The sequence below is a fragment of the Phytophthora cinnamomi genome, assembly GCF_018691715.1.
Source record: "Phytophthora cinnamomi strain GKB4 chromosome Unknown Contig102, whole genome shotgun sequence".
Lineage (NCBI taxonomy): Eukaryota > Oomycota > Peronosporomycetes > Peronosporales > Peronosporaceae > Phytophthora > Phytophthora cinnamomi.
The window spans coordinates 60,172-73,059 of NW_027151035.1; the positions used below are offsets into that span (position 1 = coordinate 60,172).

Genomic DNA, 12,888 nt, shown 5'->3' on the forward strand with positions numbered 1-12,888 from the left:
GCAGCCGGCGGACGTGCCGATGAACTTGGCGTGCTCGTCCACCTACTGCTGGCGCAGCGCCTTGCACACGCCGTACATGTAGACCATGAGCCAGCCTCCTCCGGAGAAGGAGAAGTGCAGCGTGTCGGTGTGAGGCTGCACGGGTCTGGCTGCCGTCACGTCGGGACTTCTTGGCTCGAGATGTTGCTGGGGATGGAGGCTGGTGTCGTTGTCAGTGTCGTGCGTAGCGGAGAGGACTCGGTACCGACGAGGCTCGATGTGCAGGTTGTGGCGGCCGCTCTGTTGCGACAGCTTCCTCAGCAGATCTCGATCCGTACGTCGCCACCTCAGCACGGATCGGCCGCCCGACGACCACGGACGGAGCTGTCTTGCCAGGCGGTTGCGTTCCTTGCGCGCGTGGTGCTGGGTCTTGAGTCTGTCGACGAACGCGAGGGCGAAGCCACTGGTCTTTTCAGTCTGCGTCATGACGGATGGAGCGATCGGCAATGGCAGATAGCTGCCGCTTGTGGTGCTGTCGAGGCGAATTGGCAAGTGGTGTTGGTTCATGGAGGTCGAGTGTGCGAGGAGGTTCATGGTTGTCGACGACGGTCAGGGTAGAATGCGGTCGGGCAGTGTGGGCCATGTTGTTAGGCTTGCATCACAGCTCAAGTGGTCGATGCCCGCCAGCAGCTCAATTGCTCGGGTCATCACGTGAAGACATGTGCTCATCCTGGGTGGTGTCGCCACCTCGAAGCGCTGCGGATCTGCTGGTTGAACAAGTGGTACAGGAGATCATGCAACGATGAACATTACCGATAACTCGCCCACGAACTTGCTGTACATTTTTACGCGAGCGATTCCTTACCTCACTCAGCTCAAAACTTGTGGTCTGTCCAGAGGCAGTTGTAGTCGTCCGGGTGCCAAATGGCATGCAGCCGCGGGAAGTTGGTCGCATCACGCAGCGACTTGCAGTCGACAGCCTCGGGGATCCAAATCGACTCCAGCTCCAGCAGCTTCGGGATACCTTCCATCTTCGTCAAGGGCGTAAGGCCCAGGTCGAGCATCTCGAGTCGAGTTAGTGTGGCCAAAGGCGCCACGTCCTCCACTTTCGTCGCGTTTAGCCACAGTCGTCGCATCTTGTGCATTCCCGACAGCAACGAAGCGTCCTTAAAGTCTACGCGGCCGACAAGCGATAGCTCCTGAAGTTGTGTAAGGTGCAAGAGGAACTCGAAGGTAGTTTGGTGGTCCTTGTGACGCCGAGCGAGCTGGCGCTTGCCACGATCAGGCAGAGACAGCACTAGCTTCTCTAGGTTCACGAGCGCACCCAGCGGCGTCAGGTCTTCGAAAAGCACATCCAGTAGCTCGAGCTGTTTAAGCTGCACGAAACCCTCCAGTGGGAGCAGGTCCATGACCTGTGCCGTGGGAGGTAGCGACATGGACAGCCTTGTGAGTGCTGGCATTTCACCCAGCGCTACGATCTGTGCGAGGTCTTCCGCACACCATTGCTGCAGTCGCAGATGACGAAGCGTAGATGACATCAAACTCAGCGGAGCGTAGTCCACAAGTGGCGGCAACTCCAGCGAGCTCAACGCACCTTGCCTGCTTACAGATCTCAGGAACGAACTCGGGACGCGGTGCGCCATGGGGATCGTAAGTCCTCGTGTAGCGACGACCATCGGTCCTCTCTCCTCCACATCTTCCCGCAGCACATCGGCGATATCGTCCTGGTAGTTGTGCTTGTACATCCTGAGCTTCTTCAGCTTGTGCAAACTGGCCAGCCACTCGTAGTTTGAGGCGGGCGCCGGCAACGGCAGCTCCTGGTCGTCCGCCGCCGGCGCTCCTCTTTCTCTCGTGTCCAGCAGCAACTGCTCCAAAGCCGCCAGCGCCGCGAGGGGACGTCGGTCCCCCACGTGCGTCCACCGAATGTCCAAGTACGTGAGGTTGGGCAGCTCCGTCACGAAGTCCAAGTCCGTGAGCCTGGTGTTCTGCAGGTGCAGGATCTCCAGCTCCGGGCACTTGAGCTTGAGCTCCAGCGAGTCGGACGCGCCGATGTTCGTCACCTTGAGCGAGCGCAGCGCCGTGAGGTGCTGCAGCACGCCCAGGTCGGTGGAGACCCAGTTCTTGCTCATGTCGAGCGTCTCCAGCTGCTGCAGCGCGCGCAGCGGCGCGAAGTCCACGACCCTCGTCTCCGACACGTCCAGCACGTGGAGCTCGGGCAGCGCCTCGAGCGCCGCGAGCGTGGCCACGTTGGTGCGCCGCACACTGAGCGACTGCAGCTGCGGCAGCACCACGAGCGGCGCCAGGTCCACCACGTCGGTCTCCGCCAGGTCCAGCGCGCGCAGGTGCTTCACGTCCGCTTCGACGCCGACGCCGACGCCGACGCTGACGGCCATGTCCAGCAGCTCCGAGAGCGTGACGTCGGCGTCCGCGACGTTGAGCTCCTGCAGCGCCGGCAGCAGCTGCAGCACGGCCGCCACGTTAATGGCGGGCTCCTCGTCCTCGGGCTCGCCGTGCTCGGGCGTCCAGTACGGGTAGTCCCAGAAGCGCAGCGAGCGCAGCGCCGGCAGCGCGCGCAGCAGGCTCAGCAGGTGCATGCCCGTGCGCGGCACCCTGGCGGCCGTGACGCAGCGCAGCATGTCGGGCGCCATGTGGCGCAGGAAGCTGTCGGCGTAGTAGCTGGCGGCGGGCAGCGCGTCCGCGCCGCGCGTCAAAGGCGGCGGAGGCACGCGCAGCACGCCCTGCGCCAGCACGAAGCGCCGCAGGTCCGAGCGCGCCAGCGAGCGGCTGCACGAGGACAGGCTCTGCCAGTCGCGGAAGCGCAGGAAGCCCACCACGAAGCGCAGCACGTCCGTCTTACCGTCCAGGTCGCCCAGCACGTGCTCCATCTCGACCAGCTATGGACGCTAGTGCTTAGCGCTACTTCACGACTGGTAGCGTTACTTCCGAATCAGAGGGCCATACTGAAGCCAAGTCAAAGCGGACGTTTGTCTCCCGTGTCCGGTGCTTCGAGGTGCTGCATTGCGACGTGCTTGAAGAGTTCTATAGCTCCTGAAGTACTTTAGTACGTAAGTAAGTATTATCAACGACCAGCACTGGAGAAGCTGGCGCCCGGTAGAGAGACCAGGTTCTAGACGCAGCACTGCGTAGAGGACTGCGAGTCGCTTACCAGGCGAGGAAGCAGCGTCCGTCCGTTTCGGGCGTGGGGAGGACAGGACCGCCGGAAGAGGCTGGCGTCGAGGCTGTCGTGAGGGCGAGGATGGCGGCTGTCCTCGTTTCTGGTGCGCCGCGTGGCCAAATCCACCTCCAGACCCCAGTGGCTGGGCGTCCTGGACCATGCGGCCAAGTCGTCACTTGAGACTGGAGAAACCCCTCCATTTTCGCTGCATAGTGCGAGCGCTGGTATCTGACCCTAAGAGGAAGCCTCAACACCACCAGAGTGTGAACTATTATACCCTCCCCTGCAAGAGCAATGGCTTGGTTGACATCGTGTTCGCGAGCGGCAGAGGCCCAACACGCGCGTAACTCGCGTACGCAGCAAGCCACCCAGCCGGGCGACGCACGCTCTCCGCGTGTGCCGTCAGTTTCGAGCTCAGCCAGATTTTTTCGCGAAGCACGCTAGTGCAGGTGCACTGCAACTAGTATGTACATGCATGTGCACGGGGTCCGAATACTGCAGTCCGAATACCAGGAGCCGTTGGCGTGAAGAGGCATCGCCCGTTTCGCGAAACGAACTTTGGTAACGATCGATGGTGGAAGACTCTTCCGAGCTCGTGACATGCAAGCGTGACCTGCAACGGATGCAACCAACCACCACGGGAGCACGAACGCCGCGGCCGAGCAAGTCGCTCGCTGCCTGGAGCTCATTCCCCAATTCGCCTGCTTCTGCAAAGCGCGACTTACCCAGCCTCCCAGCTACCTGTTCATTCAGCACCCATGGTCAAGTTCAACGTGTCCCTCCTCCTCGCCGCGATCGCCGTGGCCCCCGCCCTCGCTGGATACAGCACCGGCACCATCACGTACACGCCGGCTAGTACCAGCGCGGCCACCGAGTCTACTCCGTACTCACAGACGCAGACGCAGACCAGCACTAGCACCAGTACGGTGGGCACGAGCACCAGCGCGAGCGCTACCGGCTCGGGCACGACCGAGTCGACACCCGCGGTTACTACTGAAGGCACGACTTCCGGCAGCATGGCGAACTGCGAGTACGATGCCAGCATGCCGGACGAGTGCGACGGCAGCGATGGCTGGTACCCGGTGTCCGTCGTCGGCCAGGAGGGCTACTACTGCACCAAGGGCCCGGTCTGCGCTGGAGAAAGCGGACAGTGCCCCGGTGTGCACGGTAACCTCACCTACGGCTCCACGTGCGTCTACTTGAGTGAGGGAACCTACGGTTGCGTTGCCAACAAGGAATGCGCTGGAGGATCAACCGAGTCGACCGAAGCTGTCATCGACACGGAGGCGCCAGTCTCTAACGGATGCGAGGTTGCTCCTGACACCCCGGCGACCTCGACTTCGCCTCCTTCGGTTTACGTTCCTCCGGCATCGACGCCTTCTACGCCTGGTGTGACTGAGGAAACTCCGTACATTCCTCCGGCCGAAACCACGGCGACGCCCACGCCGGCACCAACTACGACAGTCTACACGCCTCCGGCGAAGACACCGGCACCGTACACCCCTGGTGTGACGGAGGAGACTCCTTTCACGGAAGCGCCAGCGACGACGGAGACGGCCACGCCGGCGCCAACTTCGACGGTCTACACGCCTCCGGCGAAGACACCGGCACCGTACACCCCTGGTGTGACGGAGGAGACTCCATTCACGGAAGCGCCAGCGACGACGGAGACGGCCACGCCGGCGCCAACTTCGACGGTCTACACGCCTCCGGCGAAGACACCGGCACCGTACACCCCTGGTGTGACGGAGGAGACTCCATTCACGGAAACGCCGGCGACGACGGAGACGGCCACGCCAGCGCCGACTTCGACGGTTTACACACCTCCGGCCAAGACGACATCACCGCCCACGACTTCGGTGTATGTTCCTCCGGCGAAGACACCGGCACCGTACACCCCTGGTGTGACGGAGGAGACTCCTTTCACGGAAACGCCGGCGACGACGGAGACGGCCACGCCAGCGCCGACTTCGACGGTTTACACGCCTCCGGCCGAGACGCCTTGCCCTTCAGAGACAGAGGCGGCTCAGTACATTCCTACTGTGACCCCGGCACCCTACACGCCTCAGGCAACGGAGGACATCCCATTCACGCCTGAAACAACGCAGCCAGCTACGTTCTCTCCTATTCTCACGATCAGTTCGGGATCCTCCGAGACGGAGGCGCCCACAACTGTAGTGTACACGGAGGCCCCCACGACGGAGACACCCGTCACGGAAGCTCCTACTACGGCGGTCTACACGAGCCCTCCGGAGACGGGAGCCCCGGAGACGCAATCGGCAAGTGGGAGCTGCTCTGAGGGAATGACCCAGCACAGCGAAGCTGCCAGCGCCTCGACGGATGTCCCGACGTACAACACGAAGGCCCCTTACCAGAACACGGAAGACACCAGCGCTTCGACGACGGAGGCCCCATGCACGGAAGCTCCGAGCCAGCACTCTGAAGCTGCCAGCGCTTCGTCGGGATCTCCTTACACCCCCTACACACCTTCGACGGACGCCCCGAGCCAGAGCACCGAGGATACCTCGGCCTCAACTTCGACTGAAGCCCCATGCACGGAAGCTCCGAGCCAGCACTCTGAAGCTGCCAGCGCTTCGTCGGGATCTCCTTACACCCCCTACACACCTTCGACGGACGCCCCGAGCCAGAGCACCGAGGATACCTCGGCCTCGACTTCGACTGAAGCCCCATGCACGGAAGCCCCGAGCCAGCACTCTGAAGCTGCCAGCGCTTCATCGGGATCTCCTTACACCCCCTACACACCTTCGACGGACGCCCCGAGCCAGAGCACCGAGGATACCTCGGCCTCAACTTCGACTGAAGCCCCATGCACGGAAGCCCCGAGCCAGCACTCTGAAGCTGCCAGCGCTTCGTCGGGATCTCCTTACACCCCCTACACACCTTCGACGGACGCCCCGAGCCAGAGCACCGAGGATACCTCGGCCTCGACTTCGACTGAAGCCCCATGCACGGAAGCCCCGAGCCAGCACTCTGAAGCTGCCAGCGCTTCGTCGGGATCTCCTTACACCCCCTACACACCTTCGACGGACGCCCCGAGCCAGAGCACCGAGGATGCCAGCGCTTCGTCGGGCTCTCCTTACACTCCGTCGACGGTTGCCCCGAGCCAGAGCACCGAGGCTGCCAGCGCTTCATCGGGCACTGCTACCAACCCTCCTGAGACGACCCAGACCACGTACAGGCGCCTCCTCCGCAACTAAGGTCTGGACAAGTACCATGGACAACTTCAGCTTGCAGCTGGGTCGCGAGCTCCATAGCGTTTCATGTTTCATGCCATCCACTGCTTCCGTTTTGTCACTATTGTAGACTCGAAGCTTCGCACGGATAATACACAACCATTCCATTTCAATTGCTGCCTTAGATTTCGCTCTTGTCGACGTTCAAAACTCGGTTGATCTATTTGGTTTCTTCGAAGTCGTGTTACATTACTTGGGGTTGATAGTTTGGGCGATGCTGCTCAACATCTCGAACAACGGAAAACGAAATCGCACTAGCCGAGGATCTCGACTGAATGTCCGTCGCCATTGTAGACGAAGCCATCGCTTGCGAGTACGAGGCGTCAAAGCCAAGACCCTGCATCGCAAGCCGCTCAACCATGCGGAACTCGCGCACATAGTGTCTCGTGATCACCACCACTCGCCAGTGGAAGATCCCCGTCGCCAGAACCAGCAGTACAATAAAAACCGCCTTGGCTTCTTCCGCGCCGCAGTTGTCAGTGCAGCTCGCTGTCAACTCTGCAGGCAGCGCAACGAAGACCAGCCAGGCCAGCAGCACAAGCTGCGCGTAGTTGAGTGCCAAGAACATGAGTACGTACGTCAAATACGTTCGCTCATGCGGGCGTTGGCACGCGAGCAAGCCCACCGTGCCCGTGAGAATCCCCACGACCGGAACTGTATATGCCGGCCAGGCGAACCACGCGCAGCAGGTCAACGCGTAGACCAGCACCATCCAGCCGCACAGCCACCGCACGCGCTCGACGGTGGACATCCCTACGTCCGTGTACATCGCCGCCAACTGGCGACAGCACCCGGCGCTGAAGGGGCCCTCGCTTTCGTCCGACAGCAGTCGCGTCCGCACCCTCCCGTCGTCGAACACCACTGCGCGGTTGCTCACGGGGCGGGCGACTGGAATCTGCCTCGCTTCAGGTGTCGGAACGACTGTGACGTGTGGTAGTCTGCTGTCTTGCATTGCCATCGGCTGCTGCGGGCGCACGGGGATGACACCGATGGGGCGGCTAGCATCCGCGGATTCGTCGAATAGGGAGTACACGTCCAGGTCGCAGTGGTCTTGGCCCCCCGTTGCCGGGGGGTTGGAACCCGTGGTGCGGGGCATTGAAAAGAGCTTATCCGTCGAGGTGTCGACAATGCTGGAAGTGCAGAGCTGAGCTGCTAGCGGAGACCGTGAGTGTACCCGAGTGGATACACCCGAGCATTTTTTGCCAATGAGCGTGGCAACTCCAGCGCGCAAAACGGACAGGAGCTTGGATAGACTCGCTTCAACCGCGCCGCCTACACTTGCTTTTACGTGGAGACGTGCATTTACATAGGCATCTGGTGACAAGAAGGAGCTCGCTGGTCGAACCCGAAGAGTTGTCTACAGAGGTGTCCATCAGTCTTCAACGCCGCTGTGATAGTTTTGGTTGACTGTGCTGAACAGACAACAGTGCTGCTGTCACAACACCCCATGCAACTGGAGGCTGCCTCATAAGACCGCGAGTGCGAAGCCGCTGGGAGGAGTTTTCCTTGTCGCAAACGGAAGGCAAAACGAGCTGAGGGGTGTGCAGCAGCAGCTTTTACTTGTTGGGAATGAATACAACAGCATCTCACAGCTATAAAGCTGCCAAGCCACCGACTGCGGTTAATAAAATCATTAAATAGCATGTTGCCCCCTTGTCGGCCAAAATAGCAGTAGCTGCTTCGATCACGTGGTGGTTTTCTTCGAGTCTGACCTGCCATGGACCCAATGTGGGATGCTGCCGATACCTGTCCTTGGAGGTTGTGCTGTGGCTGTACTCGGTGTGACTGTGGAGGAGATCATCCTCTGCATTGTCATTTCGAAAAACACTTTTCAGCGCTCAAGCAACCAACCAAACCACAGACCTCGCTTCCAGGACACGTCGACACCCAGCTCATCGAACCCATCGAAGCCATGAAGATCATCAACCCGGCCGCTTTCGCACTTTTGTGCCTCCTGGTCCAGGCCACTGTGGTCTCCGCCGATAAAGACTTCTCGCCCAAGGACCACGGCTTTGGCTCTGGTTCAGGCAAGGGGGGTCACTTCAATACTGCAGCTGATTTCGACGGAACCGGGGCGATCATGAAAGTCTGCCCGACGGGAGACTGCACGGCCGGAAAGTTCATGAAGCTCGCCGTGGCCAGTCTCACCGAGCTCGATGCCAATGGCACGGTGGTGGAATCGATTGAAAAATTCAAGCCCAGAAACAGCGATTGGTCCGAGATCGCCGAGCTGGAGGTGAATGGTACCACCGTTTACTCGACGACCTTCGTGGCAACACTCGAGGAGAATGGTGCGCAGTTCAATCTCACAGCCGACATCTATCAGAACACCACGGCGGTGACGTACGGCTCCCAGAACCTCACGGTGCCCGCCGGTGCCCTCAAGTTCACCGTCGATATCACTAGCTGGCCGTTTGCGAACGAAACCAACACCTTGATGCTCGCTGTCACGCTGGACGCGAAGGGACCTAACGGCGGAGATCTGGGAAGGCCGAAGAAGAAAGCGAAGGGCAGTGGGAGCTCCGATACCGGGGCCACCGATATCGAGCGCGTCGACATGGGCGACTCCATGTTCATGGATGCCCCGACCTACGTGATCATTGACGGCGAGGAATTGCAACTGCTAAACTCATCGGTGGTTGACATGGTAGGCGACACCGAGTTTCAGTGGGTTTTCCCTTCCTTCAATACGTCCCTCCACTACGACCCCGTGCTTGGTGATAGCAGCAACACCACATCCTCCTCGACCAGCAGCAGCACGTCCAGCAGCAGCACCAGCGGCACTACCACGACTAAGTCCAGCTCCTCGTCTGGTGGAACCACCAGTGGTGGCACAACCACGACTTCATCGGCCTCCGTGATGTCCCTCTCGAGCCTCGCGATCGGTGCCCTTGCGGCGATCGCGTACGGCCTCTTCTAAGGTGATGTCCGCTCGGACAGGCTGGAAGCACGAGGAGGTTGAAGACCCTTGGCACTCCACTGCTAGCGAAAGTCTAGCCACAACTGCATAATGATCTAACGACTGTAACGGGCTAGATAAGTGAATAACTTTTCTTTTACTTTTATGAACATTTTTGATACAGTAGTTTGTGAACGGGGGTTTCATCACTTTCTCTATTTTGGCGCGTGCCCTGCAGATCAGATTGCACGCTTTCGTCCGCAGTGGAGATTAACCTACGTGCGTGCGCCTGCGCCACGCCGGTCCTGTTCACCGGAGGCGGCTGTGCGCTGGAGACGGACCGAGGAGCTCACGTCGCATACAGCGGCCGCGAAATTCAACGAGGCCGGCCTTTGGTCCGCCCGCTGCAGGCCTCAATCCGCCCCAAGCTCCACAGTACAGTACAGTGATAAAGCGTGATCGGACCATGTTGTTGCCGCGTACGACGAGCGCTTCGACTATTTCGTGCTGCTTAGGCGAAGCAACGCTAATGCAGTTTGCTCGAATACATGTACAGTACCAATGCAAGAGCGAGCACCTCGGCTGCACCGCCTGCCCGTCACCGCACGCTGCTCGCGGCTGCTCCATGCACGCCCGGCTCTTAAGGCCCCCTAGATTCGACGACAACGAAGAGGTGACAGGTTGCAGAGCGCCTGAACGCCGCCCCTTTCCAGCGTTTCTCAGAGCTAGCAGTAGCAGAATCCAGACAAGTGTTTGCCGACGGCGCGGCGACGCGACCTCGGTGAGCCGAGGCTTGTCGAGTTGACCCGGAGCTGTTCCGGCCCCTTTCTATTAGCCCAGGGACGTGGCCGCGAACCCCGGACGGAACGGTGCACCAAAGGTTTGGTCGAACCAACAGCCGGACACGTGGCCTGATGGCAAGTTGACCTTGACTTGTCGAACTCCGTTGGTGATACCGGCAGCGGCGTGACGACGCGCCGGTACCACGAGGACCCTAGACCCTATCACACATCTTATCCCTCGACAGCGTGTCCCAACATTCCCCGCCTGCGTTGTCGTGGCCGGCGTTGTCGCGCTTTAGGACCCGTGCGCGAATCTATCGGTGGTGCCGGCCACGAGGTCGGAGCACTTGCGGCGCGTTCATCTTGGTCCGCTGTCGCGTTGGCCACGCATGGTGATTATCAGAGGGCTGTGAGACCGGTACAAGCGTATCGTAAACGATCACTAGCGGGCATTAATCAGCCCAGCTGTTTACTGAGACGGACCAGTAGTCCTAAATTGATATTCTCACTTGGTGGCTCATGGCTGGTGCCGCATGTGCACCCCGCAGCCCAGCCGGGGAGAGTCGCACGCGCCCTGGAACTTGGCCAGCGGCGTCGTCCTTCAGAGGCTTCGGCAGCAAGGCCAACAGCAAGCGCAACGCCGTTTCACCACAGTCCCGCTTTACACTGTACTTTTTGCGATCGTGTCCCTCGCTCCCCCTTCATGCCACTGTGACCATCACTCATTTGTCCAAGTTAGCGCTTATTCGCTACTGTTTACGCTATTTACCTACCGATTTAGCAAAAAACCTTTTCGGAATATTATTTCCCATCCCGGCCAATAGCTCACTTTGAAATTGCCCGCCCACCGCGCAAGTTCAGACCATGAGCGAGCACCCGGACGCGCTGCCGGACGCGGACGCCGCCGCCGCGCTGCTGCTGCGCCACCGCCTGTTCCCGCGCGCCATGGCCTGGACCGTGCACCACCAGAGCGCGGCGCCCACGACGGAGCAGCTCGTCATGGCGGCCGCGCAGGTGCTGGAGCAGCAGCAGCAGCAGCAACAACAGCAGCAACAGCAGCAACAGCCGCAAGCCCCGCGTGTCGACGCCCTGGACGTGGCCCGCTCCTTCCCGCTGCTGCAGGCGTCCGTGGCGGGTCTGGACGACGCCGCACGCCGACCCAGACCCGTCACGCCGCCGCCCATGCGCCGCACGCCCTCCGCGGCCGAAGGAGACGAGCGCGAGCGCCTGTTCCGCGCCGTGGGCAAGTTCCTGGACGGCCCCAGCGCTGCGCCGGCCTCGCGGGGCTTCGCGCAGCAGCAGCCAGTGTACTACCAAGCCCAAGCCCCGCCCGCCCCCATCCGCCGCCCGTACGGCGGCATGCCGTCCCCGGAGCGCATGACGGCGGAGCAGCAGGCTGCTTTCCAGGCCATGAAGATCTCCAGCTACGCCGAGGAGGAGCAGAGGAGCTGGGCCACGCGCGGCCAGTTCGTCAGCACGGGCCTCAGGACGCCCCCAGGCCCGACGCCATCGCCGTCGCCCCCCGGCGTGCATCAGATTCGACTCCGGTCGCCGCCCAGAGCAGAGGCGGAGAGTGCCGCCAGCGGGAAGAAGAGGTCGCGCGGCACGGCGCCCGAGGCCCCGGCCACCTCGACGGCGGTGGGCAAAGACGAGATCGCGCCCTCGTTGGCGCGCGCTCTGCTCACGGGCTGCGGCGCCAAGCAGTGCTCGTTCGAAGGCTGCAAGAAAATCGCCGTCAGTAAAGGACGGTGTCGCGGACATGGAGGAGGCCGGCGGTGTCAACACCAAGGCTGCACCAAGTGCGCGCAGAGCCGCAGCCCGTTCTGCTGGGCGCACGGAGGAGGCAAACGCTGCGAGGCGCCCAACTGCCGGCGCAGCCGCAAGACCAAGCGGTTCTGCGTGGATCACGTGGACATGGAGCTCACGGTGCCCATGCCCGACTCAGACACTGTGCCCAAGCCGGTGCCGGCAAAGGCCGCAAAGGCCACGTCCAAGGCTTCGTCCGGGAAGACGTCTTCAAGCTCATACGCCAGCGTGGACTCGGACGATAGTGTCGGCCGCCAGTCCACTGTCTCCTGCGACAGTACCTTCTCGATCGCCCCCAGCAAGGAGAACAGGCGGATGCCATCGGGCGAGTACGTCGTCCGCCACGAGCAGACGTACACCCAACACCACCAGTACGCCGGAGAGGTGTCTGGTATCCCGCCACCTGCGCTGCAGCTGCCCAGTCTGAACGAGGCGCTACTTCGCACGGTGCCAACGCAATATTCGGCCGAAGCTGTGTGGTCATCCGCGACGACGACGCCCTCACCACCAGCACCCCTCGCCTCGCGATATAAGAATGAGTACCGGTCCTGGCCGGGAAATAGTGACTAAAAGTATAAATCGATGTTCGTGTGGGGCGTCTGTCATGCCGCTCCACGTTTTTTAAGTTTGTACGTTGGGTGTCTCGTCCCCATTTGCTGTCTACTCCTAAGTAGTAAATATGTTGTTGGTCTTCCGCTTTCCCGTCCATTCTTTTCATTCATCAATGCAGCGAGCTCGGACTTGAGGAAGAACGGGAAAACTTGGAACCGAAAGCGACGCAGCACTCAGAGCTTGACCTAAGCTGGGAAGTAATCTGTGCGAAGGTAGGCGGTGAGTTCTCGTGGGCACCGGAACGTAACGACTGCGACGTGTGCGAGGCACTCGAGTACTTTTACCAGCACCAAGTACGTCAACATGTCGGGTGTCGTCCGCCTCAAGATGCATATGAGCGACGCAAAAGCGTTTGGTCTTCCGTGATCGCATGCAGCCTTC

The 12,888-nt window shown here is 61.1% G+C and overlaps 8 protein-coding genes across 8 annotated transcripts; 3 read left to right on the top strand and 5 right to left on the bottom strand.

The window, feature by feature from the left end:
- Positions 1 to 42: 42 nt before the first annotated feature.
- IUM83_07827 (putative patatin-like phospholipase) lies at positions 43 to 573 on the bottom strand (the record flags this gene model as incomplete). The annotated part of the gene is made up of 1 exon (XM_067932154.1): positions 43 to 573. One exon carries the CDS (start codon positions 571 to 573, stop codon positions 43 to 45), a length of 531 nt encoding a protein of 176 aa, XP_067783108.1.
- A 131-nt stretch (positions 574 to 704) lies between these two features.
- IUM83_07828 (leucine-rich repeat domain-containing protein) lies at positions 705 to 1,415 on the bottom strand (the record flags this gene model as incomplete). Its single annotated transcript, XM_067932155.1, has 3 exons — positions 705 to 743; positions 845 to 868; positions 957 to 1,415. 3 exons carry the CDS (start codon positions 1,413 to 1,415, stop codon positions 705 to 707), a joined length of 522 nt encoding a protein of 173 aa, XP_067783111.1.
- A 25-nt stretch (positions 1,416 to 1,440) lies between these two features.
- On the bottom strand, positions 1,441 to 2,864 carry IUM83_07829 (leucine-rich repeat domain-containing protein; the record flags this gene model as incomplete). The annotated part of the gene is made up of 2 exons (XM_067932156.1): positions 1,441 to 1,484; positions 1,574 to 2,864. 2 exons carry the CDS (start codon positions 2,862 to 2,864, stop codon positions 1,441 to 1,443), a joined length of 1,335 nt encoding a protein of 444 aa, XP_067783110.1.
- Positions 2,865 to 2,950: 86 nt separating this feature from the next.
- On the bottom strand, positions 2,951 to 3,314 carry IUM83_07830 (uncharacterized protein; the record flags this gene model as incomplete). Its single annotated transcript, XM_067932157.1, has 2 exons — positions 2,951 to 3,027; positions 3,146 to 3,314. 2 exons carry the CDS (start codon positions 3,312 to 3,314, stop codon positions 2,951 to 2,953), a joined length of 246 nt encoding a protein of 81 aa, XP_067782942.1.
- Positions 3,315 to 3,912: 598 nt separating this feature from the next.
- On the top strand, positions 3,913 to 6,372 carry IUM83_07831 (Cysteine-rich protein; the record flags this gene model as incomplete). Its single annotated transcript, XM_067932158.1, has 1 exon — positions 3,913 to 6,372. One exon carries the CDS (start codon positions 3,913 to 3,915, stop codon positions 6,370 to 6,372), a length of 2,460 nt encoding a protein of 819 aa, XP_067783078.1.
- Positions 6,373 to 6,592: 220 nt separating this feature from the next.
- On the bottom strand, positions 6,593 to 7,504 carry IUM83_07832 (uncharacterized protein; the record flags this gene model as incomplete). Its single annotated transcript, XM_067932159.1, has 1 exon — positions 6,593 to 7,504. One exon carries the CDS (start codon positions 7,502 to 7,504, stop codon positions 6,593 to 6,595), a length of 912 nt encoding a protein of 303 aa, XP_067782974.1.
- An 816-nt stretch (positions 7,505 to 8,320) lies between these two features.
- Positions 8,321 to 9,328, top strand: IUM83_07833 (Multidrug resistance-associated protein 1; the record flags this gene model as incomplete). The annotated part of the gene is made up of 1 exon (XM_067932160.1): positions 8,321 to 9,328. The coding sequence occupies one exon, from the start codon at positions 8,321 to 8,323 to the stop codon at positions 9,326 to 9,328; it is 1,008 nt and encodes a 335-aa protein (XP_067783070.1).
- Positions 9,329 to 10,953: 1,625 nt separating this feature from the next.
- On the top strand, positions 10,954 to 12,465 carry IUM83_07834 (WRKY transcription factor 19; the record flags this gene model as incomplete). The annotated part of the gene is made up of 2 exons (XM_067932161.1): positions 10,954 to 11,806; positions 11,879 to 12,465. The coding sequence occupies 2 exons, from the start codon at positions 10,954 to 10,956 to the stop codon at positions 12,463 to 12,465; spliced, it is 1,440 nt and encodes a 479-aa protein (XP_067783077.1).
- Positions 12,466 to 12,888: the final 423 nt, after the last annotated feature.